Genomic DNA, 27,780 nt, shown 5'->3' on the forward strand with positions numbered 1-27,780 from the left:
TCAGTTCGAGCTGCTTTGGCGTTAATGAAATTCACAGCAATTCGCAACAATGATACGACTCCCCAAACGGTGGCATGAAGAGAACCCGGAATCTACAGAGGTTGCACAGGCAGCCCAAGCCCTCCAGGACGGCACGTCGGTATGTGCGATTGCCACAAGGTTTGTGTGTCTCATGAGCATGGAGGAGATTCCAGGAGACAGACAGTTTCTCTAGGAGAGCTGGACAGGGAAGCGGAAGGTCCTGAACCCATCAGCAAGAGCAGTATCTGCTGCTTTTGTTCGAGGAGGAATGGGATGAGCACTGCCAGAGCCACTACAAAATGACCTCCAGCGGGCCTCTGGTGTTAATGTCTCTCACTAAACAATTACAAACAGACATCACGAGGGCGGAGTCGGGGCCCCACGATCTCTAGTCGGCCCTGTGTTCACTGCCCGAAACTGTGGAGCTCGATTGGTAACTGAGCACAGACGTGAGAGGGTCTGGAGGAGCCGTGGAGAACGTTATGCTGCCTGTAACATCATTCAGCATGACGGGTACGGCGGTAGGTTAGTGATGGTCTCTGGAGGCATATCCACAGAGGGACACGCAGACCTCTACAAGCTAGACAAGGACGACCCGGCTGCCGTTAGGTATCAGGATGAAATCCTCGGCTGTTCCCCCACCTCACCTGACCTGAGTCCAACAGAACACCTCTGGGACATTATGTCTCGGTCCATCCGACGCCGCCAGGTTGCACCTCAGACTGTCCGGGAGTTCAGTGATGTCAGGCACGCACACAAGCCCATGGGGGCCACACAAACTGCTGAGTATCATTCTGAGTTTGCTGCAATGAAATTTCTCACTTTGGTTTTCCGGGATGTCTTTGAATTCATGTCTCTGTGGGTCGATCATTTTATTCCCATCAAATGATGCAGCCCCCCACTGTTCCTAACACGTTATCTCTTCAATATCAGTGTGCGTATCCACCATTATTTTTTCTCCCTTTTCAAGAAGTGCAGTTACAGCTGCAAATGAAAACCTAAATCATGCAAAGTGTTGGGTTAAAGGTCTTGATATTACGTTTGGTTGACGCCACATAAAACCAAGAGAACACATTTAGATGTCTGGGGAGCTGGTTGGAGCATTACAGTCGCTTGGACATGGTCGGGATTAAACTGCTATCTTTTCCTAGCCTGCAAAAGGTTTAGCAGATCTTTAGCAGCATCAGTCCCTGAGATATGGACCCCAAAACGACTCCGCTTATCTAATATGGGTCATGGTTGCCATTTCTCCGAGCGAGTGCATTTGAATTTACCCGGTCTGGAGTACGTGTTTGAGAAGATTCATTTTTCAGGTGTGAGAGTACTGGTGCGGCAGCTCCTTCGGCGTGCAGAGAAAGATACGCCTCTTCAAGCTAGCGTGACTGCGGACATGGTCTCATAAACAGGAAGCGGGGAGGAAACAGAGATGGACCAGCTGAGACTGAGAACAGGATCCCGACTGAATCTGACTCACTCACGATGGAGTCATTATCTGACAAATTATATTTCCCCTCATCCAAGTGGTTTGACATGTCTTCCATGTGCCTGCAGTCTGAGAGCGAAGCGTTCGGTTGGGACAATAAGCAGACGCTGTCAGTCAGCGAGGGATAAGATGATGTTAACAACAATTGCAACAATTATTGACAATTATAATGGTGTTGGAGTATTCACTGTGCCGGTAGCCAAAGCGGCACGCAATACATTGTTGGCAGTGTGCGCTCGAGGACACGCCAGAGAAGTTGACATTGTGTAGTTACAGTAAGAGGAAGTTGTTGATAACAACTCAGGCCCCGGACAAGTTTTCAGCCTCAGAAAAAGGCCAGGCTCTCACAAAACAGATGCGGAGCAAAGTCGTTTTGGCTCTGAGTCAGCCAGTGAGTTGTCCTGTTCCAGTAACAGTCGAAGTGAGACTGCCAGAAATCCCAACTTCGCTAACACGTACCATACAGCCTTCAAAGGAGCCATAAACTAGTTGCCACCCAACTGATGAAAAACACATCCAAGCCCGGCTAAACTTTCCAAAGAAACATATCTGATCTCCTCAAATCACGTGGAAAATGTGTCACGGTCCGTAGAGGCCGAAGATTTCAATAACAAAACGTACAGTACGTTTGGCTCGAAAGCAACGAAGCACGTCGGCGACAGAATGCCAATTTCCACGGTGAAGGGCGGTGGTCGCAGCGTCACGATTAGGCGCTGCCTTTCTTCAGCTGCCACCGCGGCTCCATCTGAGCGCGAGGAATCTGGAACAGCTCCGAGTGCAAGTCAGCTGTGGCACAGAAGCATCTGGTGTTTGGTGAATGGTTTGATAAAGTGAAAAGTGTGATCCAAAGTACACGGTGAAATGTGTTCTCTGTGATTTTGATTTGATGATGAAAGATATGGTAGAAGGACCTGCAGCCAGAGGCCAGACCAGAGTCTGTGGGCAGTGAACAGAAGATCACAATTCGGTAGATATTATGTAACGTTTTTGCAAAGAAGGGTGAAAAAATATTACCGAGCAAAGACGTGCCAAGTCTATAAACTCATCCTCAAACAGTACTGTAATCAATTCAAATGCGCAAGATTCTTTGTCAGATTTTACACACGGTTCCCAGTTGTGCGAAGTCTGCACCAGCTGGGGACAGTCTGCATGGGGGGGGGGGGGTTTCTCACAACAATCATTCACAGTCATTCACACATGTTTGAACTGCAGAATCTAAACGACCCAGAACAGAGGGTGGGACACAGGAAATCAGATCAGAAGCCGTCGGGAAGTAACGGGCATATTGAATACTGCCGACAAAGTGAACCTGAAGTTTCTAATGTAATGTATTTAATGTTGGTTGTAGTGCATACCACAACTGTTTGATAAATCATGTAGTCTGTGACCCCTCATTGGGTGCATGTTGTTAAGTGCGTGATCCCTTGCTTTTCAGTTGTTTTCAGATTTCTCGATATAAAAGTTTTCACATTTCCTTGTCACGGGCGTTGCAGGAGATGACGCGGTGGGTCATGTGACCAGTTCATTTAAACACCATCCTCAAAGGCTTTCCTAGCGTTTTGGTTCAGCTCCTAGTTAGTATTTGCATCACTTTTGGTTTTAGGATTATTCCCCCTGAGGTGCCTTTTATTCCTGTACTTTTTTAATAAAGTTATACATGACAAGTGTGTAGATTATACCCAGAGTAGAGTATTACGAAGAAACAAGAAAAAGATATTATGAAAACAAAAAGTATTGGTAAGGATTATAGTGTCACGGTTTTATTACAATGTTAGAAGATAATGGATTCTATTTTACAGTAAATACTTGAGCAGTGCTCAAAAATATTGTCATGGGGCTGTAATTAGTGATAACAGCTACGCAGATCAAACCGACATGCGTCTTTTCATCTGCCTCCTGATATTTCTTTTTGAGGAGTCTGATTGCTCAGCTTGTTCCAAGATTAGGAGCATTAGATTTAATAAGTCATTGTGCTTTTTAAAATTCCATCTGACGTGAAAGCCTCGGTTTTAGCATTGAAAGCAGACACTCTGTAGTCACACTTAATCCACTTTTATTAACGTCTCATTGTGCAAAACCAGATTCTCCGTCTTATACTTTCCCATCACGCGTTTCTTAAAGCACACCACTGAAAACACTCGCGTACTGCTACAGCTTTCTCTCTACTTACGATTACAACTTTTATTGCATAAATTCTGTGTCCTTGTGCCTTTCGCCACCACAAACCTTCAGCACTGTACATTGAAAATATGGCTAGGGTCGTTAGCATAATTACCTGGACTCATAATGTGACACGAATCTAAGGCACTAGGAGTCATAGATGATGGTCCGCATATTCTGCTGAAGCACACGTAAATCTAGGACGATGTACAGAGGGTATGCACGTGACGTCACAGCAAGCGAAGTCTCCATGGTTACGGCCACTGAGTGTCAAAAAGTGAGATTCAACATGGAGATTAGTCGCGTTAGTTTGAATCATAGGCTTTGATGGCATCTAAATTGTGAAATTAATTTAAAGAAAAGGTGAAGAGCTGTTGTGCGATTGTAACAACAGATTAGAAAAGCAGTCAGAGATATATTTTTACAGATATCTGGCAAAGAAAAGAGAAGTAAATGGATCGCTGTATTACAAAGAAAACACTGAAACCTGGTGTTGTAGTTCTCATTTAGTGTCAGGTAACATTAATTTATGCTGTATTTTTTTGCTGTCATACCTTAAGTTATTTCTTAAATTACGTTCTGGAGGTCTGTCAGAAGTCTGTCCATGTTGTTGTCTTAGTGTATTTACGGCCGACAGTAACTATTTCAGTTCCAACAATAAATAACATTAAAACAATAAACGGAATATTTGCGATCACTCCTCGTCATCCTTTTAAGTGTTATATGTCCAACATTACTTCTCAGTAAAGCTCTTTTCAATTTTGCTACATTTATCATAATTGAAATTACCTAAAACTAACTTAAACTAACTGATCCACTTTTCCAAATCCATACTAGTTCGTATGGATCACTGTCGAGTCCAATTGTCCGCATGTTTCACCGGTCTCGCTGTGTTTACTGATACATTTCGCCATGTTTTTGCCACTCAGGGGGGCGTGGCCCCGGGCGGCGGTGACGTCAGTGCATACCCTCTATAGTCACAGCAGCTATTTCTGCTCAGCAAATACATGTGAGATAAAAGACATGGGAAATACAAAACAAGAGCACATGATCCATATGTTCTTTCTTAGCCGAAAGTCAGATGCTCACGTATGCAGTCTGGGAGGAGCCTTTGTCACAGTTCTGCATATGAAGAGCGTAGCGTGTCTCCGGATAGGATTCATCCATACGAAATGGAAACCTTATAGGCACAGTATTGTCCTGGCGTGGCTAATCTCCATTTGGGGGGTTCAGGATCCATATCCAGCAAAGCCTGAGAAGTGGCAGCAGGTGGTTGTCCGTCGGCGGGAGTCTCCTCGCCCGTCTGAGCCTCCGGACCGTCACGGCCGATACGTCTTGATCACGTCTTTGATGGGCCTCCTGCATATCGGGCAGCACGCGTTGATCTGTCTCTTCAGCTTCAGGCCGCAGTCGTTGCACAGACACATGTGTCCGCAGGTGTAGATGACCGTGTCCACCTCGTGGTCAAAGCAGACGGTGCACTCTCCGTTCTTGCCAGCAGAGGGCGGCTCTGGGGCGGAGAAGGAGGGCGAGGTGGGGGGACTGAGAGGGGAGCTGGGAGCAGTCACTGGAGGAAAGAGGAGAAAGCGGCTTAAAAATGAGGCGCACACGGGCGCATGTACACAGACAACCAATGGTCTAAATTAAGATTTTTTTATATATATATTTAGTTAATTATAAGGCCTTCATTTTAAAATCTTAATCTGACACCTTGTTATTTGCTAAATTATTACTACTAAATACAAAAGTGGTATGTACTAGACACTGGTCAACTAAATGTTTGGTTTACATATCAAAAATCTATTAGAATCAGCGTCACAATATCAGTAGCTAGGGAATGACCGTCAAACGTACTAGAATGTCAAAAAAAAAAGGCCTCAAACGTTCACATTCGAGAAGCTAACTAGCAGCAGATTTGTTTTTGTTGCCTGACAACATCAATTTTTCTACTAAGTGTTACAGCTGTGACATGTAGGACTATTTCCAAAATGTAATATAAAAAAAGGGAGATCTGCTGCTGTCCCCCCAGAAGAGAGACAAAACATCTTTCTCTTTTCGCCTGTCAAGTCTAGCGTGAAGCGTACTGCCCGGCGTGCCTCTGAACCACTGGAAAACTATAGAGACTGCGCGGGGGTTTCTATAACCACTGTGCCTTTACGTGTGGCGTCAACATTTGGCAACTTACCTAGAGAGGATTCAGAGGCAGAGGAGGATCTGTTGACGCTGAACGCCAGGTCTGAGTCACTGTCATCTGGGCTGCTGCTCTGAGAAGTGGTGGGGGATGTGGAGGGAGGACTGGACTGCAGCGTTCCTGTGTTACAAAGACAAACAAACAGGACTGAACTCTAGATAATTGACCTCATCTGCCTCTAATGTTGGGAATCATACATTTAACTGTGCGGTTTTGATTTCAGTACGGGCAGTCCTTGAGTTGTTTGAAAGCGATCCAGGCCAGTGACCAGCCCTAACCAGTCGGATTACGTACTGGATTCAGAGAGCGGCGTTCTTATCGTCGCGTCCGTTTTGGGAGAATATTCTTGGATCAGAGACAAGCGAAATGGGGTCTGAGCTGATGGGAGTTTACGTGGGAGCATTGGGACTGGGACAGATAGGTCACAGCTCAAAGCTGAAGAGGCTCATGCAGACATGGGCAACTTAAACGCATTCCTTTAGTCTGGGAAAAAAGTACTGTGGGGGCTGCCTGGGACACACATTTATCATTTCGGCATTAAAGCGAGATTTTGAGAAATATGCTTTTTTACTTTGTGGCAAAGGGATGAATATAAAGATTGATGCTACTTGTATTTTGTCCAAAACACATGCTACAGCCAGGAGCCATTAACTTTTCAGTCAGTGTGAAATCAAACGCTAAGTGTCTTCATATGATGTGTTAGCGTTATACGTCATTTATGTGCCAGCATCTGGCCCGGCAGGATGAAAAAGTTGTTTTGTGTGTATTCTTATTTCAGAGTCTGTCAAATGAGGTGATGAATCGTCTTTGGAGTTGACCAATCAGAAACATGTGTGAAAAAATAACACGGGGCCTATAAAGTTTAATCCACGGCTTTTAAACGTCCCAGATAAAAGGGCATCCTTCATGCGCTCATCCGGTTTTTCACATTTTCACATACTCCTCGGGAAAGAATGGTTTCATCTTTTTACAATTATGAGACAAACTAAATTCTCGGAACTTAAGGAGTTGCCGTGCAAGCCGAGTAAACTGAAGCCCTGTTTTGGTTCCCGAATCACCTCCCCTCACCTCCGCGCTGCTCTGAACGCACTTACCGAGTATCCTGAGTCTGTTGACGGCCCCGTGGAGGGTGAAGAAGGCCCACAGGACCTGAGAGGAGTCCACGCACAGCAGCCTGCCTCGCCCCACTCCGTTCACCCCGTGGTGCACCTCCCCGCCGGGCAGCACGCTGAAGCTGAGCACGTCTCCGGAGCCGAGCGTGGGGAAGCCCCGGTGCAGCACCCAGTACTCTTTGCGGTCCAGGAGAACCTCGGGGTCCGCCGGCAGATCTCCGGCGTGCAGGCCGGCCGGGTCGCAGGACGTCAAACCGAACGACAGCGCCCCGAAGTACGGCAGGCCCAGGTGGCCCACCTCCACGTACAAAGTCTCGCCCGCGTGCAGCGGCCGGTCGCTGAACACCAGCGTCCGACTGCTGTCCAGGAAGTGGATGCAGGCGGCCGAGCGGTCCGCGGAGAGTATGACGTCGGAGCCGCGGACGGGGTGAAAGTGCAAGTCGTTGTCCAGCGGGGACGGCAGGCCGCGGGCCACCCTGGGGACGCTGAATCCGGTGGAGGCGGACGAGGAGGGCGTGGAGGAGGAAGAGGTGGAGGAGCAGCAGGGGATAAGCTGAGAGTAGTTATTGAGCTGGAGGGTGGCCATCTTGGCAGCGGCGGCCTGGTTGTTTTCCAGCTGATTGTTGCTGTAATTGGCCGAGTCGTGGCTACTCTGGGGCAGATAGGCACTCAGACGGGCCGCACTCAAGCAGCTGGATCCCACACTCTCTGCAAACGTGCTGTCTGTGGGAGCAAACGCGGACAAACAAAGCACGTTTTAAGAGAAGTACGTGACTTGGGCATAGTTCTGTCTGCCCCGAATAAGCTCGGGTCATTTCTTTCTTTTCAGTTCTTGCTGATCCTTTTTTTTCTTTTATTCTCCGCAGGGTTTTCTTAGCAGGACTACAGCTTGATACCTGAAGAATACAATGAGCTCTGAGACCCGTCTGTGTTACTGCAGTCAAATCAAAGAAATTCAAAGACGGCTGAGATAGCGAAAAGTGAATGAAAAAGAAATGTGAGAAACAGGACTCAGATCATAATAATAAATAAATAATCATAAATATGTTTTCTGTCAATTAACACATTTATCAGTTAACTAGTGGATTATATCACTTATATCAGGGTTTATTTGATTGGAAAATGAGAGGTTGAATATTTGCACATCTGCATTTTTGTTTTGCATATGTCATTTACTATATATCCACTATTGTGTAGCGCTGGTCATTAGTTTTTCTCACTGTAACTGACGGCGGCTGGGTACAACACCGTACACGACAAATGTTTGCTGTCAAGGTACTGGGTAATTCATGCTGACTGACACTCCAAAGAGAGCTTGATTATGCTGCTGTGGTTATAGCCCTTCATACGTCGCTCTTGTTGTGATGTTTGTCGGGGCTTCAAGTAAACCTTCCTTTTCTGTACAAATAAGCATTGTCGGCCGGGGGTTTATTTTTCATTCGCCAGTTTGTTCACGTCCCTATTTCGTTTCCTCCGAACCACGGCTCACGCGCAGAATTCGCAGCACGGCCGAATTTCGTGATGTTTCAGAGGCTGATATAAACAAGTCTGGCACTAGTAGTCCTCCTTTGACTTATGCCGCATTCCTTTATTACTATTTCTAGTGATGCCGGAGCAGTTGAGTGCACTGGCCCCTCACCAAAGCTCCTGGGATCTGCCGCCTTGACCAAACAAGGCCATAGCTCCTGTCAGACTGAAGATAAACACACCCAGTGAGTACGAGAGGGAAGCGCAGGGGAGAGGGTGATGGAAATAAAGCCAGCGTAAAGGGAGAAAGTGACAAAGCGCGGGAAAGTGGTAGTAAGAGAGCGAAAAAGAAGAGTGGTTAGGAGTGTTCGTGGTGATGTGTCACTGGTTGTGTATCTCTTAAGGTCATGTCAGACAATCTGAAAGGGCGAAGTTCTGGTTTTCAACAAGATGAGTCTTGTCACACAGATCATTGAATCACTGAGCCACCCCAGGCTGTGAAACTTAAGCCTGCTGAATTGGCCAGTGGTGGTGCAGGGCTTTGTAACACAGCTGCTTCTGAACTCCCAAGAAGAGAAGGTTTGACTTATTGATAGCATAGAAATATATTTCAGAGGACACAACCGTGTTCAAAATACATTACCTCACCGACTGACAAAGCGTATTCCAGTCAAAAAAAAATGACGTCACCGGATGTATTTATTTCTTCCCTTTCGGAAATTTAGTTATGTACCGCGTATCTTGCTTGGCAGCAGTGACGGCAAAACATGTGTGATTTCATTATGCAAACAAGATAATAAAATGCTTACCAAGCAGCGTAACCTCCTGAGTGATGCCATAAATATCAATGATGGCCCAGAGTGGGCAGCCAATGCTGAGGCCACAGTGAAAGAGGATGGGCTCTCCTTCATTGATGCTGTAGAAAACCCTCCCATGGCGATCGGCCCAGAATGACAACACATTGTCCTTCAGGGCCAGTCTCTCAGGCAGGGCTTTGGCCCAGTAACCGGGCCGTGTCACCAGGTCTGGACAAGCGTACTTTGGGATGTCAGCAGCAAGCAGCTCGCTAGGGTCTAGGCTGGTGAAGCCAAAGCGCAGAGCTCCGCTCCAGCCAGTGTGCACACCAGTCAAGCGAAGGCGCACCTAGATAAGAGACACCAGTTATAAATCATCTTTGGTTCCTCACACATCCAGGCTTCAAAACAGGCGAAGCGACGAAGACAAACCTTCTCGTAGAGGTGAACGGGCCGATGGCTGAACGTGATTCCATTGCAGAAGCTGTTCTTGCGCGTGGCGCGGCGAAGCTGCCCGTCCAGCCTGATGTTCTTGCCTTTGGCGTGCGGGTGAAAGCGGGGCGACTCCACGCTGACGCTGACCGGAGGAGCAGAAGTTCTCCTCTCGACACCTGCCCCATTGTTGGGCAGGGTGTAGTACTGCCTGTTGGCCACTTGGCGGGGTTGCAGAGTCGCATCTGCGGGGTGGAGAAGCACCAGGGTTACGTTGAGAGAAAAGAGAGCCATCGGTGATTAAAGCTGGAGACTAACACGGCATGTGGACAGGGGGTCTGCTTTTGTGCGACTCAGACAAGGTCAAAACTGTAATGTTTGTGGCATCAGCTGTTGGAAAACATATCAGCGCACAATAACTCGTTTGCAAGTGGCCCGTGGCAGCTGGTTTAGAGGGCAGAGGCCAGTGGCGAAAAGGAGCCCAGATTCTCACACACTTCCTTTTCTCGTAACGACTGTGAAGCCTCTCCGCTCCTCTGGAAAGGTACATTAAACAGTCTCATGTAACCCACATTTACAGTATAAAAAGGCAAACTGTCCCAAATCAGTCTTCCACCACATCCATATGGGATATTTATATCTCCCACATAAAACACGGTAAATATAGATAAAAACCCGTGAGCATATATGAGTGGGGAAAAACTTTTTTGGTAAAAGGTAAAACCAACACAGACATGACCGTTCCTAATATTAGCGCTATCACAGGAGGGAAAAAAAAAAACAACAATAAAATCAACAGAAAGTCGACAACAGACGCAATAAGTCTTCCGCTTTTTTTATGGGCTACACACCCCCCTGGCCTACAGCATAAACAAACCCTGAATAGCCCCTTTCATTCCTCCACAGTTATCTTCAAAAGCGGAGCATGAATCACACAGGGCCCAGCCCTTATAGAAAGCACTCAAATAAAAGGCTTAATCTTTGATCACATCTTCACAGGAGTCGATGTCCTACTTGGTAAAAGCGCCGAGCATCGCGAAACAAATTAATGGGCCCAGCAGTCAAAAAAGACAAAGTGTGCGTTGGCTTGAATGAGGCCCGGAGAGCTCTGCTTTAATATTTAATAAAATTAAAGCTTGGGTTGAGTGTTTATGGTATGGATTGGCTGAAATTCAAAAGGAGGCCATGTTTCTGCTCTGCTCAGGGCCACGGAGTGATTACATTTTTGTTTAAAATTCACTACGATCTAGTGTAAAGACAATAACTCAGTGAAATGTTCCACAGTACATTTCCTAAATGAGACATTATCACTGATTATATTCTAAACTATGAAGCAGCAGCAAGAACATCTGTAACATCTCAAATGATGTGCGGACGCCCCCTTCCTTTCTACTCTGCAAATTTGGCTTTTGGAGTAAAATATACTTTGTGTAAATGAAGGAAAAAACACGTGGCTTAGCCTATATGCCTTCTAGGCTCGGCTACGTAGCAGACAGAGCGGCATAGCTGGGAGCCCGGAGGACGTACAGTGAAGCTTGATATAGACACTTGTTTGCCATTATTAGATGAAAGGCATAGCACGACAGGTCATGCAGCGAGAGGCAGCTCCCAGCGTGGTCAATTTTAAACCTATAGTCGGTGCCTCTCATAAATTAACAATGCACTTGTGTCAAAGGGCAGAACGTCTAATAAATACCTTGTTTTCTATGAAAATCCCAAGATGTCGCGGAACAAAACCTGCTCTTGTTCTTCACGAAAATCTGAGACTTAAGTCGCTTCTTTTTCTAAGTCTAAAAAGATGGCAGCAATAAAAACACCTTTGATTATTTGAAAAGAGTCTTCCAAATTTAAAGGCAACCTTGAGGAGTTTTTCACCTCCCCGGCTGCTTTAGAGGCAGGCTATGTACTTGTTTATGTGAGGGAGTCAACATTTCGAGCGTACGCGTGCACGTGCGTGTGCATGCAAGTGGGGCAATACATATATCTGTCAATGGCTTTGTACTTTTTTTTTATTTTAGGTCTGCATGCAGTGGTAATGCACCAAGAATGCAGCACTGTCCTCCAGCCTGAATAAACATATAGGTCATTTGTCACTTCTCTCAGAGTGTGATAGAGCGCAGGCCTTTTTTTTTTTTCGTCTCCGATTAGTTTTATGCACAATAGCAACAAAGGTTTAAGTAAGGGTCAAGACTTGAGTTACAATGGAGGATATTTATTGCTAAATGATAAATAAATATGTGGAATGTATACAGAAATGCCCGTCCACCCACCCTGACCTCCTCCCTGTGCGCACTTTAACTGTGTTTAACTACATCGCCTCCAGTTCCATCAGTATGACGGTCACTTAACCGCGCTGTCACAGTGAAAAGTAAGTGTTCAGTGCCATATGCAGAGTTCAACACAAGTCACCCTGAACAATAGAAGTCTTCCTTTGCTGTCAACTCTGAATGCTGGTTTAGTAAAAACTTGCATTATTCAAAAGCACACGGTGCAAAGCTGTCAGCGATGGAGAGCTCAAATTGCTGTTCCAAAAGTTTTATCAGCATGAAAATGCACTTTAATAGTTTTCTTTGTTTACATAAAAAAAAAACAGTTCTCTATACGTGGGACCTTAAATATTATATTTGTCCGGGGTGATTTTATATGTCACATCTGGTCATCTCCAGTTTCTTAAATTAAAAAAAAATACATGTATATAAAGGTCGAGATTAACATTTTAAGATTTATCGCGCTACTGCAGAGATATTAGATGATTAAATAAGTCTGTTAGGATTCAGAATAAACTTGAGCAACACAAACAGGAGCTATGTCAGTGTCGTTAATGGAAACGGCTCCAAACCGAGGCGCAGGTTAATGTTTCTTGATGATCCACCGAAACAAGACAACGGCATCAAACTGTCTTTGACAAGAACCAGGGACCTGTAATGGGGTCATTTTTATAGAGAATTGAGAAAAAGTGACAAGACATCTGATCGGGACTAGATGTAAACTTAGCGGATGCTTCAAGGTTGCTGCCGTCACACAAGGTCTCACATTGGGTAGGTATATATCTGCCGGCGTACACGAAATCTGCTGCTTTGAGAGAGAAAACAGTTGGGTAGCAGGAATGTTGACTCCCTGTATTGTTCCTAATGAACGGAAAAGATGAATAAATACAATCATAAGACTGCACAAGACACGGCGCTGTGCCAAGGAACGGTTTTTGAAATGTAAAACGGATTATGAGCATTCGTCAGGGTTATCTCTGGCCTCAAGAAGATCTCTTTCCTCGCTTGGGCTGCGTGTGTTCATTGTGCTGTACCTAATTCACCGAGCAAGACACAAGCCCTTGTGCAAATTAAAGGACATTAAGGGTTGTTTGTGTTACATAATTATTTCTGGAAGTTGTGAATATGAAACACTGGGGGGTGGGGACACCTGACGAATAACTCTGTAAAGTGGGAGATAAAAATCTGCTTTATATGCACATCTCTAATAAAGACCCAAGAGATCTATTATTTCCCCGTTAATGGAAACCATACAGAGCAAGCAATAGGACCCACGCTGCTGCTGCTGCTCCTCTATGACTAAACGTTCTCAGACCAAACTCTACGTCAGCTGCTCCGGTGGCAGCAGCCACATCATTTAACTGGTGAGTGGGATTGTTGGGGGCGTGGGAGTGTGACAGACATTAAATCAAAGTGATATGAGGAACTGATTATCAAGTAATGTGCTCTAGGTGTCTTGACAAAGCAGCTCTGATATTCTGGGAGCTCGTAATAACAGCTCTATTCAAAAACCGGAGCTTACCAAAAAAACAAAAACCAAAAAAACAATGGGTGAATGAATAAATCACTGATAATCACTTGAGATGGTGCTTTACATCAGACAGATTTGATAGTTTCAATAACAGCAGAACAATTCCAGGAAACATAGATGCATCATGACCTATGTTTTATAATGATGCTGCATTTTAAGATTGTGGTTACTGATGTTTTTTTTTTCTTTTTCTTTTTTTCCTATTTTCTGGACCTGCTGGTGAATCATTCATTCGTGGGAACAACTGCTGATGTAGGAATTCATGTTAAAAAGTGCCAATTAAGCAATGTTGTAGCACATGAACCAATAAAACAAACAAACAAAAAAAAATACAAAACAAAAAAAAAACGATTCACAAATGGTAATAAGTACTATATATGCGCACACAAACAGTCAAGAAGAAAGCAGCAAATAAAGACAAATCAGTGTGGTGGTTGCACACCACAACTTCAACTAATCCGGACACTGGTGAAATCAGGGATGCAAGAAACGAACAAACGCACCCATTGTTTCAGTGATTAAATCAGAATATCTCACAGGTCCAACTGATCCGTTTATAGGGGGTCAGATTGCGGACAGCAAATAAAAGCTTCTTCTTCTTTTTTTTTTTTTTTTATTTTAAGCATGACTTTTTATGATGATGGCTTTTCGCTCGCATCATGGTGATCGTCAACATCACTGCATCTCTGACTTGAATCCCGCATACGATGGATGATAATAATAATAGTAATAATAATAATAATAATAATAATAATAATAAGTGAATTTCCAGAAAAAGAAAAAAAAAACGCGGCTGCCGGAGCGCTCGCTTGGACTCGCTCCCTGGGAATCACGCTCAGCTCCCCCGTGATGAGAAACGCGCCTCTGAGCAGAGCGAACACAAGTAGGACAAGTCATGTGTATCTCTGCATATCGAGCTGCTTCACACACGCGCGCGCGCGCACACACGCGATTTTTTTCGCGTGTACATGTAAATCCTCGTGAATTATTAACAAATATTCTCACCTATCAGAGGCTTAGGTGTTGTGTTCCCCATTATATCCAGAAATTCCTCGCACCGGCTGACAACTTAATTCCGATTGCAGTGTTTCTCTGGCCATCCGTGTAACCTCGGTCTGATGGGCGCCTCGCTGGAACAGCCTCGGTTTGAGTGCCCGTGCCTTCAAAATGCGCCGCACTTCCTCGCTGAAGCATTGACACGCTCCTCTTAATGTCAACCCCAAGCCGCTGCGACAGGCGGACACCTCCAACTGGCGCACAGCAGCCCCCTCCTTTCTTTAGTATGGGCTCCCCTCTGCACGACTTTAAAGACACAGTAAGCGGAGACCCCCCACCCCCCTCCCCTTCAGAAGCATCACAGAGCCTGTAAATAATTAATTGGGCAATTCACTCAACGCTTGTGTATGATGAAGCCTGGCCGGTGTGTAGCCTATAAGGCGAATGGTGCGAAGGTGGTGCCTAATCTAAAGGAAGGGAAAGACATCTGCATATGGGAGATGGTGTAGGCAGGACGATGCAAACTTTGACGTTAATGAAATGACAGATCTTGGACAGCTGAAGGGATCCTAAAATAGCCATTACACATGAGTAGATTTAAGAGATGAGGCTATTGTTCCGCCCATTTGTAAATCACGGATCCCGAATCGTAGGAAGGATTGCGGGAAGGTGGCCGACTCTGTGTTAATGGCGCGCTCGTATATTGGACAAACAGATAAGGACCCCGCACTTTTGATAAAAGTCCAAGCGCCATATGAGGAAATCCCCTTTTTCTCCCCCCCACCCACCCACCCACCCCATCCGCTGCCCTCCCACAGCCTTGACTGCTAGTCTTCTCTCAAGCTGTTTCCTGTCTTCTGGACCACGCCGCTCTCAGAGGAGCCATGGCCTGCAGGGTTTGTAGGAGTGAGACCATCAGTGGAGAGTCAGAGAGCGGAGGGCTGGGGCGGCGTGTCTCCGAGAGAGGAGAATTAGAGGAGCCTGAGGTGCTGCAGCAGCTGCGTGTCAAACACTGCGAACAAAACCTGCTGTTGGAGAAATGCACGGGAGCGCTCGCGCGTGCAACCGATTCCTCCTTGATGTCAGCGTACTGACAAATTAGAAAGCACAAGGCAGGGCTCGGTCGCCCGGGGCACGCGGGTTTGACGTGCGCTGTCAGCGTGTTCATATATGATCCGATTCGGTCCGAGGGCACTTGCGGGAGATGTTGTTTGGGTGAAGGCAGGCTGGAACTAAATATAACTCAAAGACAAAAGCATTTGTTTCTACCTCCTCAATGCTGTTTGTTTTAGCAGGATATGTTGGCTCCTTATACGAGCCTTGGGTGAATGGTGTTTGGGGTGAAGCGAGGCAGAAGTGAAATTCCCCCCCACGCCCTAGCCCTTGTCTCAGAAAGAAAGAGCAGCTACAGCAAAGGGGATTAACACAGGAAGTGAATATGAGGCTGCGATGAGGTCTGCAATCAAGCCTTCCCTGTAAACACAGCAGAGCTGCAGTAACAAGTGCCGCTTCCCCTGATGCTTGCCGTACAGCGTGAGTGCAGGCCACGGGGTGCTAATGAAGGCGTAATGACTGCCGAGTTGATTTCCATCCAAAGGCAACAAACTGCACTTTTCAGGTTCATTTTCAGCGCAGTCGTTTAAGACACCGCCGGACGTCTGCAGAAAATTTCGACGCTGCAGAGAAGTGAAAAGGAGTTATTTTTGGAAATATTCAGCCTACCCTTCGAGAACGACCGACGGCGAACACGACAACATGTACCATGAAGCATATGTTCATGTTTAAGTCACAAAGTACTCCGCGGCCTGTAGTAATTACGACGAGGGCAAAGGAGGGAGCGAGGTGACATTATACGACCTGCAGCACCAGATTTCGAGACCTCTGTATATTTTTCCAGTTTAACAGTGTTACTTCTGTGCTAATTATCATAACCATGGCAATAAAGCTTTGCTAGCCTCAACTATTTCCACTCAAAGTTTTACCCTCCCTTAAATCTTTTTTTTTTTGTTTTTTTGTTTGTTTCTATACCAAACCTGAACGATAACACTGTCACATAAGACAGACTTCTTTTTTTAGCAGTGATTGGCAACCTGGTGATGATGAAAAGACTGTTGAATTGAGAATAAAACATTTTAATTAATCCGCTGTAGAGGTGCTGAGAGGGGTATATGTTACTTTTGGACAGGCTACCTGTTTCCCCCCGTTTCCAGTCTTTGTTCTAAGCTATTCGGCTGTTGGCAGAGGGTTTTTTACCACAAAGACTTGAAAGTGATATCAATCTTCAAATCAGTTCAATCACTTCTTTGAGATTACTTCTCCATTTTTTTGTTTTGCACATAAGTACCAAACCATTCAGAGATAGATAGATACTGCAAATAGATATACAGAGCTATGTAAGGTTTAATAACTCCCACATGCGCAGAGACCGGGAGCAGATTGCACCGGCTGGAAGGTGTAAGTCGTTCATACGTAACAAGTTAAGGTGGTTTGCGCCACACAAACTTTCCTAGATGTAACTTAATATTTACGTCTTATTTTCTACTTCTGGAGAATACTCGGGGCGATCCGCGGAGCAATTTGCCAGCTGCAAGAGAAAAGACACAACAAATAGTGCTGAATGCAAAGGGATGGCACATTCGCCCTCAGCGGGAAACGTTTGTCAGCTGAAGTTAAATGCTATGATGGATCTTTCACTGAAATGTGATGCTTCAGCTGAAGTCAAATGCTTTCTGTTTGGCTGGTGCAACTTAAATGGCAACTTGCTAATTTGAAACTGGGTCTTAGTTAGTGAACAGCTGGTGCCGTCCACCCCTCCATTGTTAGTTTGGCCAACCGTTTACGACGTGAATTTAGAAATTACTTTATATGTGTCATGCGAATTGGCACAGATTTTGGTAGTTTGGTGTAATTACTGAGCGAGAGGCAGTTTGATCCAGAGTTGTGGCAAAAACCAACAAAACTAGGTGAAGGACATTGAATAATGTAAGGAACTGCATGTTTTTTTTCTTTTCTTTTCTTGGGGAGCAAACAATAAGCGCGCGCTCTAAAATTAACCGTAATGAACATCTCAAGCATCTGTGATGCAGCGATCTCTCGAGGGCCCCTACTGCGAATAAAGTTATTTCCAGAGAGGGAGGGCAGACATGCCTCGTTTGCTCAAGGAAACTTGGCCCACGGCAGCGCAGTGACTGGTCCTTGGACACCAAAGTGTTACATTTGCAGTATTTCAATTCCCTTTAAAGATTCAAAGGCAGCGTTGAAATGCTGAGCAGATGGCTGTTTGGGAAGGTTTGTATGCGGTGGTCTCAGTATCAGGGCAGGGCTGCTATCCAAACCTCAGCCACTGATCTAATGGATGAAGTGAGTCATACCCACCTTCAACGTGAACACAACCATCTCCATCAAACACACATGGGCCAGCACAATGAGCCACATTCATACAACAATGTTTTTCTGGTCACCTCTTTTCGCTAGTGCGGCGTTTTCTACTACAGTGAATTCGCACGTGTTTTCTATAAGCGCCCCTGTCTTTTCATTAGGTCGACTCTTAACAGGCCCACTGGAGTCAAGCACCTGCTTTTCGGGAGTTCAACCGCTGCCAAAGCTGCGTATGATATCAAGTCTCTCACGTAGATGATGAAACATGCTAAGTTGAAAAAGGTTTCTTAATCAAAGCGGCAGCGCAGCATTCGCCTTTAATTGGAGCCATTGCAGGGGGAGTTCCTGCCATGTGCTCGGTGCCCTCGCAGATTGTTCTAATTTGCAAAATCCTCAGATCATAAGAGCGAATGCTGTGGTAGTCTCAGGCAGACAAAACGTATGCATGCTTGGTTTCACTTCTGCAATTTCAGATTTCAGTAAATTAGAAACACCACTACAGTGAATCACTGGCAAGTGGTGTAAATTGGGAAAACAAAGCACTGCCGCTGGTATGAACACCGCACAGTAATGCCGTCAGTTGAGAATCTGTGTGCTTTTAATGTTCTCTCCATAATTAAGTTTTTATGAAAGCACCAATAGGGGATTTGAGCGGTTTCCAAAAAACAATTTGATAAAGCCATGTTAATACAAGGGATTAAAATGCGATTCATCACTTTATGTCAACAACGCAGGATAGAATTTGATCGTTTTTTTTACCTCAGTGCATCTCCACGCATCTTAAATAAGTTCACATTATCTTGTCATAATGTTGCACTGTAGCGTGCAACAGTGGTTTTGGTTGAAAACTTAAACCGTAAACTCACAGTTGTATCTGTGAAAGAAGAATCCCCTGTTGTCATGGTGATAATTGCTTTAATAGCAGCATCGACTGATGAAAGTAAAGAGGGACTTTCATTTCATTTGAAGCAGAGAAACTCTACAAACACACAGCATAAACAAAACATGGAGATCACAAAAAAGTCTGATCATCTTCACAGAATTTGTCCTGTTTTCCCAAATAATCTCGGGATAATAATTCAGCGCTTATTGTTCTTGCTGTCAGACTGGCTGCAGTGTTCATCACATGTCATGGATGACTTTACCCAAATCGCTTTTATGACTATTTACTGACTTCAATATAGGTCTCATGGTTTATACACCAACATTTTAAGTCATAAAACATAACATAAAACTGTTTAGGTTGGTCCAAATCATAACATGCAAGAATATGGCATTCATAAACCCTTTTTTCTGTTTGTCATTTATGACTTTATTACATAAATGACAACAAAAAACTAACTACACATAACAAACATCCACAGGTGGAAGTGAACAGGGAACACGGTCGTAGCGTTAACAATGTTCACGGACAGAGATATTGACTGTTCGACAGAATTTCCAGATACAGTTTCCATTGAAGGAGCCTAAATCATGACATTACATAACGTGCCAGACCCTGACATTAAACGACCCCTGTTAACTCCAATAAAGGAAGCAGTGTGGGGTTCGCATGTTTTTTTTTTTGTTTTTTTTCCTTTGCTGCTGGCATTTTGCATTTTAAAGACCTCTTAACTGTCGAAACGTCAGCCCAGCACCTCGCTGAAAAGAACAACAATTTTCAATTTCTGCTCCTGTTAACATGAAACGGTGGCACGGCTCCACTTAAATGTTGTTTTAGGCCTCTATGTCAGTGGGAGACGTGCTAAAAATGGCCTTTGAATGCATTTAACCAGATGCACGGACAGTGCTCTTCCTCCATCTGTTCTATTGTCTCGGTGTTCTCTGGGATGAGGAGCGGATGCACCACCGAAGGAGATGCAGGAAATACTCTTGACCCAGAACAACACAGGCCAGCTTCTTCTAGCAGACTTTAGCATAGCGTCTTCAGATGCAAAGTACTGCTTGACATGAAGGTATTCCCCTAATGCATAATAATCCATGACATGTGCAAATTGTCTATTGTTTTATGTGGACACAAAAAAAAAAAAAAGGTTCTACGCTGGAATTGCTTTCATATTTCAAAGTGGTGACTTGACAAGAGCGTGCTTGGTGTAGTGGAAAATTCCTAGAGCTGTCTAAGGACAAATCAAAGTGGAGATGAAGGTTTATCGGTGCCTATGTCAAGGTCTATGTCATCTTTAACATGACTCCACACAAACAGCAGCAGGCTCGCTCACGGCAGTACCGCCGCGCACATTTCAGAAATAGACACGTTGGCCGAGCATTAAAATTTACAGGGTGAGGCCATATATTTTTAATCACTCAATGGGTAAAAATAAAAGTGAACCCGGTGAAGACCAGCGGTATGTGACGCTAAATAAAGTGAGGCGCGTGTATATATAGGGGGAGGTTTATGTTGTGTGTGTGTATAACAGCACATACGTGTTTTTACGGGATAATATTATGAAGGCAGAATGGATGCTGCTGACCCACAGCCTTTCACTGCTGCACCGCAGTTGTAAAAAAGTCTTGTGCCATATTCACATGAATCCCATCAGGCGTGCGGAACGGGGGGGGGGAAGCAGTGAATTCTTGTGGCATATATTAAACAACAAACCTATGGTTAAGAAAATTCCAATTAAGCCCATTAACATCATTAGAATTTATGACACAGTTCAAAACAAAATGACTTCCCAAGCAATTTAAGGCTCGGCAGAATTCTCCTTCAGGCTCCCAAATTCTAACCTCTTAATTGCTTCACTCTCAAATATTCAGGAGAAAAGAATCCAAAATCTCATTAGAGAAATACGAGCGGGGTTTTTCGGGGCGTAACGCTTTAGGGCTTTTCTGCTACAACCTTTTTTAATCAATTTCTTTATGTCGCTGCTGTTTTGTGTGTTGATCACGCAGTATAATTCCTCCCTGAAGTTTAGCCTGCAAATTATTGGAGTTAATGTTCCTGAAAAGTGGATGTGAGTTTTCAGCCTCTAAACTGTGAAGCGGATGGGTGAAATGTTATTTTAGTATGAAATAGTATTTCCTCTATAAAATTTAAATTACACCATGGGAAAAATATAAATGAGACATACTGTAAGGCCTCATTTGGTAGTTTTCCTAAATTAAATATTACCAGATCTGAATATTTCCGGCCTGTTGCTAGCGGCAACGGAAGCTTTACACGCGGCTGCCTGTGGTGGTGACTGCACAGGGCTCAATGACCCAGCGAAGGCTAAGAGGTTATGACACAAAATTCTTCTGCTATTATTACCCTGCGTGAAAACTGTGCAAGCTAGAAAGACGACAACAAGCATATGACAAACTTTCTGATTTACAGTGTTTCCACGAAGTTGGAGAACAACAGCCAGTAGCTGTCGTATTATACACTCTCCACTAGCGCATGCCCGTTTTGTGTCACGGTCCAAGGGGAAAAGGGCATATAGGGATAGCAGAGAGCCCCAGGTACTGTATTACATAATAGCATATTCCCCTCAAACGCTAGTCTCCTTTCATTCCTCCCCCAGTTGTAGTGGCAGCCACAGAGTATGACAGACCTAAGCCGTATAGGGTAACCTCCCTGTAACTGTGGCATTCCTGTCCAGTGTTTTTCTACCAGTTGCCCCTTCTCTGCTCCTCTCTCTTGGGATTAGGAGGGACGTGCAGGATGTTCAGCTCCAAATTTCCCATAGAAGGCAGAAAAAACAGACAAATTCTACTGCTCAGAGGTCATGGAAGTTTCTTCTTTGTTGCCGCAGAATTTATTGGCGCCTGAGCTTCAGAAGTTATCAAAGTAAGAAACGCTGCCATTGGTTTCACTTTGTAGCCGATGATAGATGCCCATTATTTTCATGATATCATCACAGTCTCCGGCGATGGCTCACCTCCAAAAAAACATGATAAAAAACAGTCTGCAGCGAACTAAAACTGGGGCACAAAGCGGTTTTTGTTCTCCACTGGTCTGCGCACGATGAAGGACGTATAATTGACACTCTGGGAGACGTATAAGTCGAGCCTCTCTTTCTGGGGCTCTAGGATGCATGAGTCACTCGTGTCAACCGTCACGAAAGACACGCAAGCCACCGGCCGCACCGTACTAGGAGGTCCAGTAATAACGCGCTGTTCTTTCTGGTGTCAAGGGCGATTTAACGGCCTGCAGCTCTCTGTGCTTTGGCTTTAATGAAGGCAAACAGGGTTGCCTCACTTCATGAAACATTCCAGCGATCATGTCCTTTTGCTCGAGCGGGGAAGTTTAATTAATGTCACTTACACATTCAGTGCAGGAAGGAGTTGCAGCAATGTTTTTACCTGTCATCTCAGCTCTATGCCAGCATTGTATCCCACAGGCCTGTGTTGCTTCCTTTCCAGGTTCCATGTCCTCGGCCGTTGCACTCTTGCCTCTACGCATCTTCCTTCCAAGAAAACGCGGCCAAATAGATATTCTTTGTTTCTGCGTTAAGGGTCTCGAGGTGAGGCGCGCTCTCTGCCTTGCTCTCGACTTAGGTGGGTGTGAGGTAATTAGAGAGCAGGTCCCTGTTAATCCAGGTCTCCAGGGAAACAGCTGCCATCCATCCCCCCCAGTTCCCATGGAGCAGCTTGAAGCCGAGGCGTGCAGGGACTCCTCAGCTGGCCACCGCTCCGTTCTGGATGGATGCCCTTCACCGAGCACACGCAGGCTCTCGCCTCGCCTGCTACCAGAGGTATCAAGTCGGGATCACTGATCACATCACACATTCTGACAGTGCGAGAGCGAGACAGACAAATGGAAGAAAATCTCCATTGCAGTGGTTCCAGTCAGAGGCTCGATCCGTCAGCTATCGTTGTCACTGACGCAAAGATGCTCTTAGAACACAGAGCGCTGTCAGGAAACGAGAAGACAGAGGACAGATGCTTAACTGTGTTCCCAGCTTATCATTACATCTCCAGACACAGCATAAGAAAAACAAACGGCTTAAAGCAGCTCTTCTACTTCTTCTTGACAGATTTGCAACACTAGTGACTGCAACTGAACCGGGAAGACGGATCACCGGCGACGCTGCCAGGCGCTGACTCCCGATGATTCAGATCAACTTGTTTCATTGACCCAGCCGAAATCCAACACCAAAAATAAACATCGCAACTCTATTATTTCTATCTGTGTTTGAGAATTAGTCGGGATTTTTCTTTTGGTTTCTCTTCTAATTGCAAGATGAGACGGATGATTGATGAGGTTTATAAACCGGAGAGCCAAATCACACAGCGCTGCTCTGATTTAGTCAAAGTAAACTTGTGCGTTTGAATAAAAATATTTGAAGAACCAGATGAAATCTTGATGTACACAACACATTAACTACTCATAACTTGTGGATTAGAGGATTTCATCACAAAGTTTGGATTATTGTGCGCACTTTATTTGACGTTTTCCTTTAATCCGCGGCCAGTACGTGATGTTCGAATTCAACTGTTAATTCCAGCGCCGTCAAAATCTGGCGAACCTGGAATGTGTTGGATTAGACACTATCTGCTGTCTGCGGGCCCACTTCACGGACAGACTGCTTATCAGACATCAAAGAGAACCGCCATGGGAGGACATGAGCCTCTGTCAGATGATCTCATGTCCAGGGCCTTCTGCTACAATGTACACTATGCAGCTTATATATTCAAACAGGTAAACAGCTAGGTCCGGTGACATGGAGTGGGGTTGCATTTTTGAAATTCGCTCCCCTTTATCAATGAGATCAGGGACAAAGTCATAGGTGCCATAAACACCCATTACATAACCGTTTCACTCGAAGCAGGGAAACATCGGGGTCAGTTTCACAGACACTCGTTTCACCTTTAACACTTATACCGCTGAGTGCTTCCGTCCATCTGTGCCCCTTTTCCTGTTCTCCGCGTCCCTGCGCTGCCATCGGGTCAATCATCATCTGAGGTCTTTGTCTTCTCTGCTTCTAACAGGGGTTTGTCCTCACTCATTATTCTCATTCCCGCTCCTCAGAGCTAATCTTCCCCTCATTCCCAGATCCCGGCCCTCTTCCTCTCTCCCTCGCTCTCTTGTCATGACATCGGCCTGTGACACGTGTGGGAAACTTCTGCGGGGCCCCTGCTTCAGACGGGACACTGATATACTGAGAGTGGTGGGTGACGGGGCTATTTCGGGAACTTGTAAATACGAGAACTTCCTTTCCTGACGTATATCTTATATCCCAGCGGATTAGTAACAACAAGAAGCAATACAGATGCAGGAATCTGGCATGTTTCTTAGCGCCGCTGCTACTTCTACTACTGCTTCTCCTTCTCTCTGAATCGACACTAAGACAGAGCTCCAGAATAATAGCCATTTTTATTGTTCCCCACCAGTTACTGCGCAGTAAAAGTGGCTCTCGTTTAAAAGCAGCCTGTAATTAGCAATTGTTCTTTAGTCTGTATAATAGAATTTTCAGGTGCTTCCATGTGTTGGGCCCAGTTTTTATTATTATTATTATGGGGGGGGGGGGGGAGCATCCGGCTCCGACACCCAAACCCTCTCAAACCCCTGTTTGGAAACGGGGAGACAAGACAGGGAGCAAAACAGGGGAGAGACATTATTGAATTGGAACTTCAGAGGAGGAAGCGGAGATTGCGATAAGGGGGATCCTGGCTAGGCTGCCAGCATTTTATCAGGAAACAGACCAGGCTGGATCACATGAGAGACTCTGAACGGCTAATGGAAGATGGAGTGTGGTTTTCTTGTAAGCTGTATTCAGAACTGCGTCGGGGTAAACTAGAGGAAGACCAACAGATATAATAATAAATTAAGATTCCTAAATAATACAAACACCTCATCTATAAAGATTATTAATAGATGATATATATACATGCACTAAATATCAGTGATGAATGACAGTGGGACTAATTTTCTCTGTTTCTCACTCAGGCCCCCAGGAGCTTTGTCACATGTGAGAGAAATAACCAAGGTCAAATTAACACACACAGGAGACAGCCTTCTTTCACTCCAGATGTCCATTACAGGCGATCTCTGCAACATGCAGCATGCAACATGAGACAAAGCAACAGATGTAATTTTCCACTTTCTTCAAAACGCTCAGTCTGGCTCCTGGTCTGGGATCTTCTGCTGACATCATGACTTTAATGATTTTAAACAACGCAGAGCCCAAACACATAATAGGTTCCATTACTCCTCAAAAAGAGGCTCTTCTCCGCTGCCCAGCCTTCAAACGGTACAATACACAACCACACCTGTTGCTTGAAGCAACAAGACATAAGCAACTACTTCCATCCAAGCGCAGAGTAAACACTGAAAGGGAGTTTACATTTAGACTATGAATGTCTCAACAGGAACAGTGTTTACTGTCTTGTGCAGTGACCTAACACGGGGAAGGAACATGATGGGAGATGTCACTTAGTTTAGCTACAGCCACCCGGTGAACTCATTCTTTCACTGGCCAAGTCTGAGCCCTCTAACGACCGTCAATGTGGCATATCAATGTGATGAAGTGGCGCCACCTAGTGTCCATTATTAGTATGTGTTAATTTTATACAGCCTTAACAGAGTTACAAGGCCAAAGAGAGATTGTTAAACTTGTGTGGTTAAAGTGCCCTTGAGTAGTACAGGGTCTGAAAGGGCTCTTTTCCTTGAGGGGGCATTATGTATCTCATGACATTAAATGTGCTGGGTTTTAAACATAAAACCTTATTGTTAGGGTTAGTATAAGAGTTTGGGCCCTTCTGTTAAAGTGTTCACACTGTCTTAAAACCAAGCTCTTCTAAAGAACAGAGTAAGTGGTTTAAGGTTACAGAAAAGAGGGGAATGAGTGACAAACAAACACCACAAGGTAAATGTTAAAAGGTCTAAATAAATGAAGGAAAAAAGGGAAGAGGCAGATCGTGAGGGAACTTCCAGGAGTTTAAAAAACATACCCACTGTTTAGTTTCCTTTGCTTCTAGATTACGCTGGTTCTTGACCGGTGGCTTCCTTGACTATTCTCCAAACCATTTTTCTCATCAGGGGTCTGAGAAAGTTATGACACAGCCTCTGTGAACCTCTCTCAGCCACATGGGGTTTGATAAAGCGACGTATGAGCGACAGGCATTTCCTGTCTGTCTAAAACAATAAATAGCAGCGCAGTTTAATTCAGTTAAGATGTGGCAAAACGGCTCAGACAGTGAACGAGGAATTGAGAAAGAACATGGCTCTCAACAGCTGCACGGTCTGACAGCGGCAGTAAATAACACATATTATTTTTTAAAATAGTTAGAGATAATGCTTACCACTTGATCACAATAAACGCAACTAAATTTAAATCTTTAATAGGCAAAAACATGTTTTCCTTTCGGTCTATCGCAGTGGTTCTGAACTGGTCTGGCTTCAGGACCCACCATCACTCCTTAACGACACACCGCGACCCAAATCAAAGAACATTTTCAACTTCTCAAGTTTATTGTATGAAAAGATTGTGTAGTTTGAACATTTTTACACTCAATCAGCTGCATTTTAATTAAAACCAAAACTCACTACAGTAATTTCAGCCTTTTTGAATAGACTCAACAGTGATTTCATGCACAAACACGAAACAAAAAAGTCCAAATACTGAGAAGTAGTTTCAAAATACTCAAAATATGTAGCTTTACCCATCTATTGAATATATACTAATGTCCTATTAAAACTATTCAGTCACTTACCCAATCATTATTCATAAGGCTAACATGACAATCAGAACATTTCACTAACAGACATTTTAAACAGACTCATTTGGTGTTTTCATGCAAACTACACAGAAGAAAAAAGTGCAACTGTTGAGAAATATAAATAAATAAATAAATAAATAAATAAATAAATAAATAAATAAAAAACTCCAATTGTGTAGCTTTAGCTGAGAATCCTGACTTACCGAATCTATGATAGCCAACACTGCACTGGGGAAAAATGCAATTCAAAAGGATTTAATGATACAAAATTAACTTTCCTTCTGATTACATTAGCACGTCAATGCACAAAACACACACATTCTCAGATAATTTGTGTCTTACCTGCGTTTCACCGTTCTAAATTAATAATATGTCAACAAACTTTGTGAATCTTCTTCTATGGTGTGAAATGGCGGATGTCCCCGGCCACCTACTGCCACCTACTGTTACGGAGTGTGAATCGATGACATTTTTGAACGTTTTCTTATCTTTTTTTTTTTTTTTTTTTTTTTTTTTTTTGCACTGGGAATTCGTCCCGGGACCCATTGAAAACAGCCCTGCAACACACTTTTGGGTCGCGACTCACCAGTTGAGAAACACTTCTGTGTGGTAACATGTGGGAGTGTAGAAGACAGAGCAGTGGAGCAGTTGAGTAGTTGCAGTTATAGTAAGTAAATAGTTGTGTCCATGTAGCATAGTGGGACTACAGGAGTATTACAGCAGTGTTTCCCATTAAGGGATTAATAAAGTTGTTTTGAATCTGAATTTGAATTGTCGCCACTGTATCTTTTTACAAACATATTGCGGAAGTGACAATAAACACGATTGGAACGCTGAAGTGTAAATATTGATGTAAATTATTATATTTTTTCTGTGAGGTTGTACATAATATATGACATTCAATTTTATGCAGTTACTTAGGCCAGGTAGATCGTACAGCAGCCAAATGCAGCCTTTGAATAATTAACCATTTCTTTGTTATTTATAAATAATTAACAGCCTTAAGTGAAATTACACACTTTCAAGTTACAGAGAGAGTGGGAGGGGTGACATTAATATAATTTGTCTTACCCTTTGTGCTGCTTTTAAGTTTCTTGTCTTTGTGTGGAAGAGGCAACCTGCACAAAGCAGGGAGTCTGTTTGAAGAGTGGTTACTTCCCATGGTGTCGTCTGTTGAAAACCTCGCGATTTAAAATAAAGCAGAAAAACGAGTGTGTGCTCTGGTAGTTGTCCCTTCTAGTAGCAGCTTACACTCTCTTATAGTGCGCGTCTGGCTTTTTGAAACTGTTTTGCAACAAACAAATC

At 44.4% G+C, this 27,780-nt stretch overlaps 1 protein-coding gene and 1 long non-coding RNA gene across 3 annotated transcripts; both read right to left on the minus strand.

Annotated features, from left to right (window-relative positions):
* Window positions 1-3,540: 3,540 nt before the first annotated feature.
* On the minus strand, window positions 3,541-27,780 carry neurl1b (neuralized E3 ubiquitin protein ligase 1B). Of its 2 annotated transcripts, none has more exons than XM_047585712.1 (6): window positions 27,547-27,780; window positions 9,661-9,905; window positions 9,244-9,577; window positions 6,950-7,690; window positions 5,850-5,975; window positions 3,541-5,231 (listed from the first exon to the last, which is right to left on the minus strand). In XM_047585712.1, exons 1-6 carry the CDS (start codon window positions 27,635-27,637, stop codon window positions 4,984-4,986), a joined length of 1,785 nt encoding a protein of 594 aa, XP_047441668.1. In that variant the 5' UTR covers window positions 27,638-27,780; the 3' UTR covers window positions 3,541-4,983. The 2 variants fall into 2 exon arrangements, with proteins under 2 accessions (XP_047441668.1, XP_047441669.1); XM_047585713.1 differs by lacking the exon at window positions 27,547-27,780 and adding an exon at window positions 14,464-14,742.
* Window positions 18,986-23,899, minus strand: LOC125008448. The gene is made up of 2 exons (XR_007112893.1): window positions 23,624-23,899; window positions 18,986-22,666 (listed from the first exon to the last, which is right to left on the minus strand). It is a non-coding gene; the product is annotated as an uncharacterized LOC125008448 (long non-coding RNA).

The sequence above is a fragment of the Mugil cephalus genome, chromosome 5, assembly GCF_022458985.1.
Source record: "Mugil cephalus isolate CIBA_MC_2020 chromosome 5, CIBA_Mcephalus_1.1, whole genome shotgun sequence".
Taxonomy (NCBI): domain Eukaryota; kingdom Metazoa; phylum Chordata; class Actinopteri; order Mugiliformes; family Mugilidae; genus Mugil; species Mugil cephalus.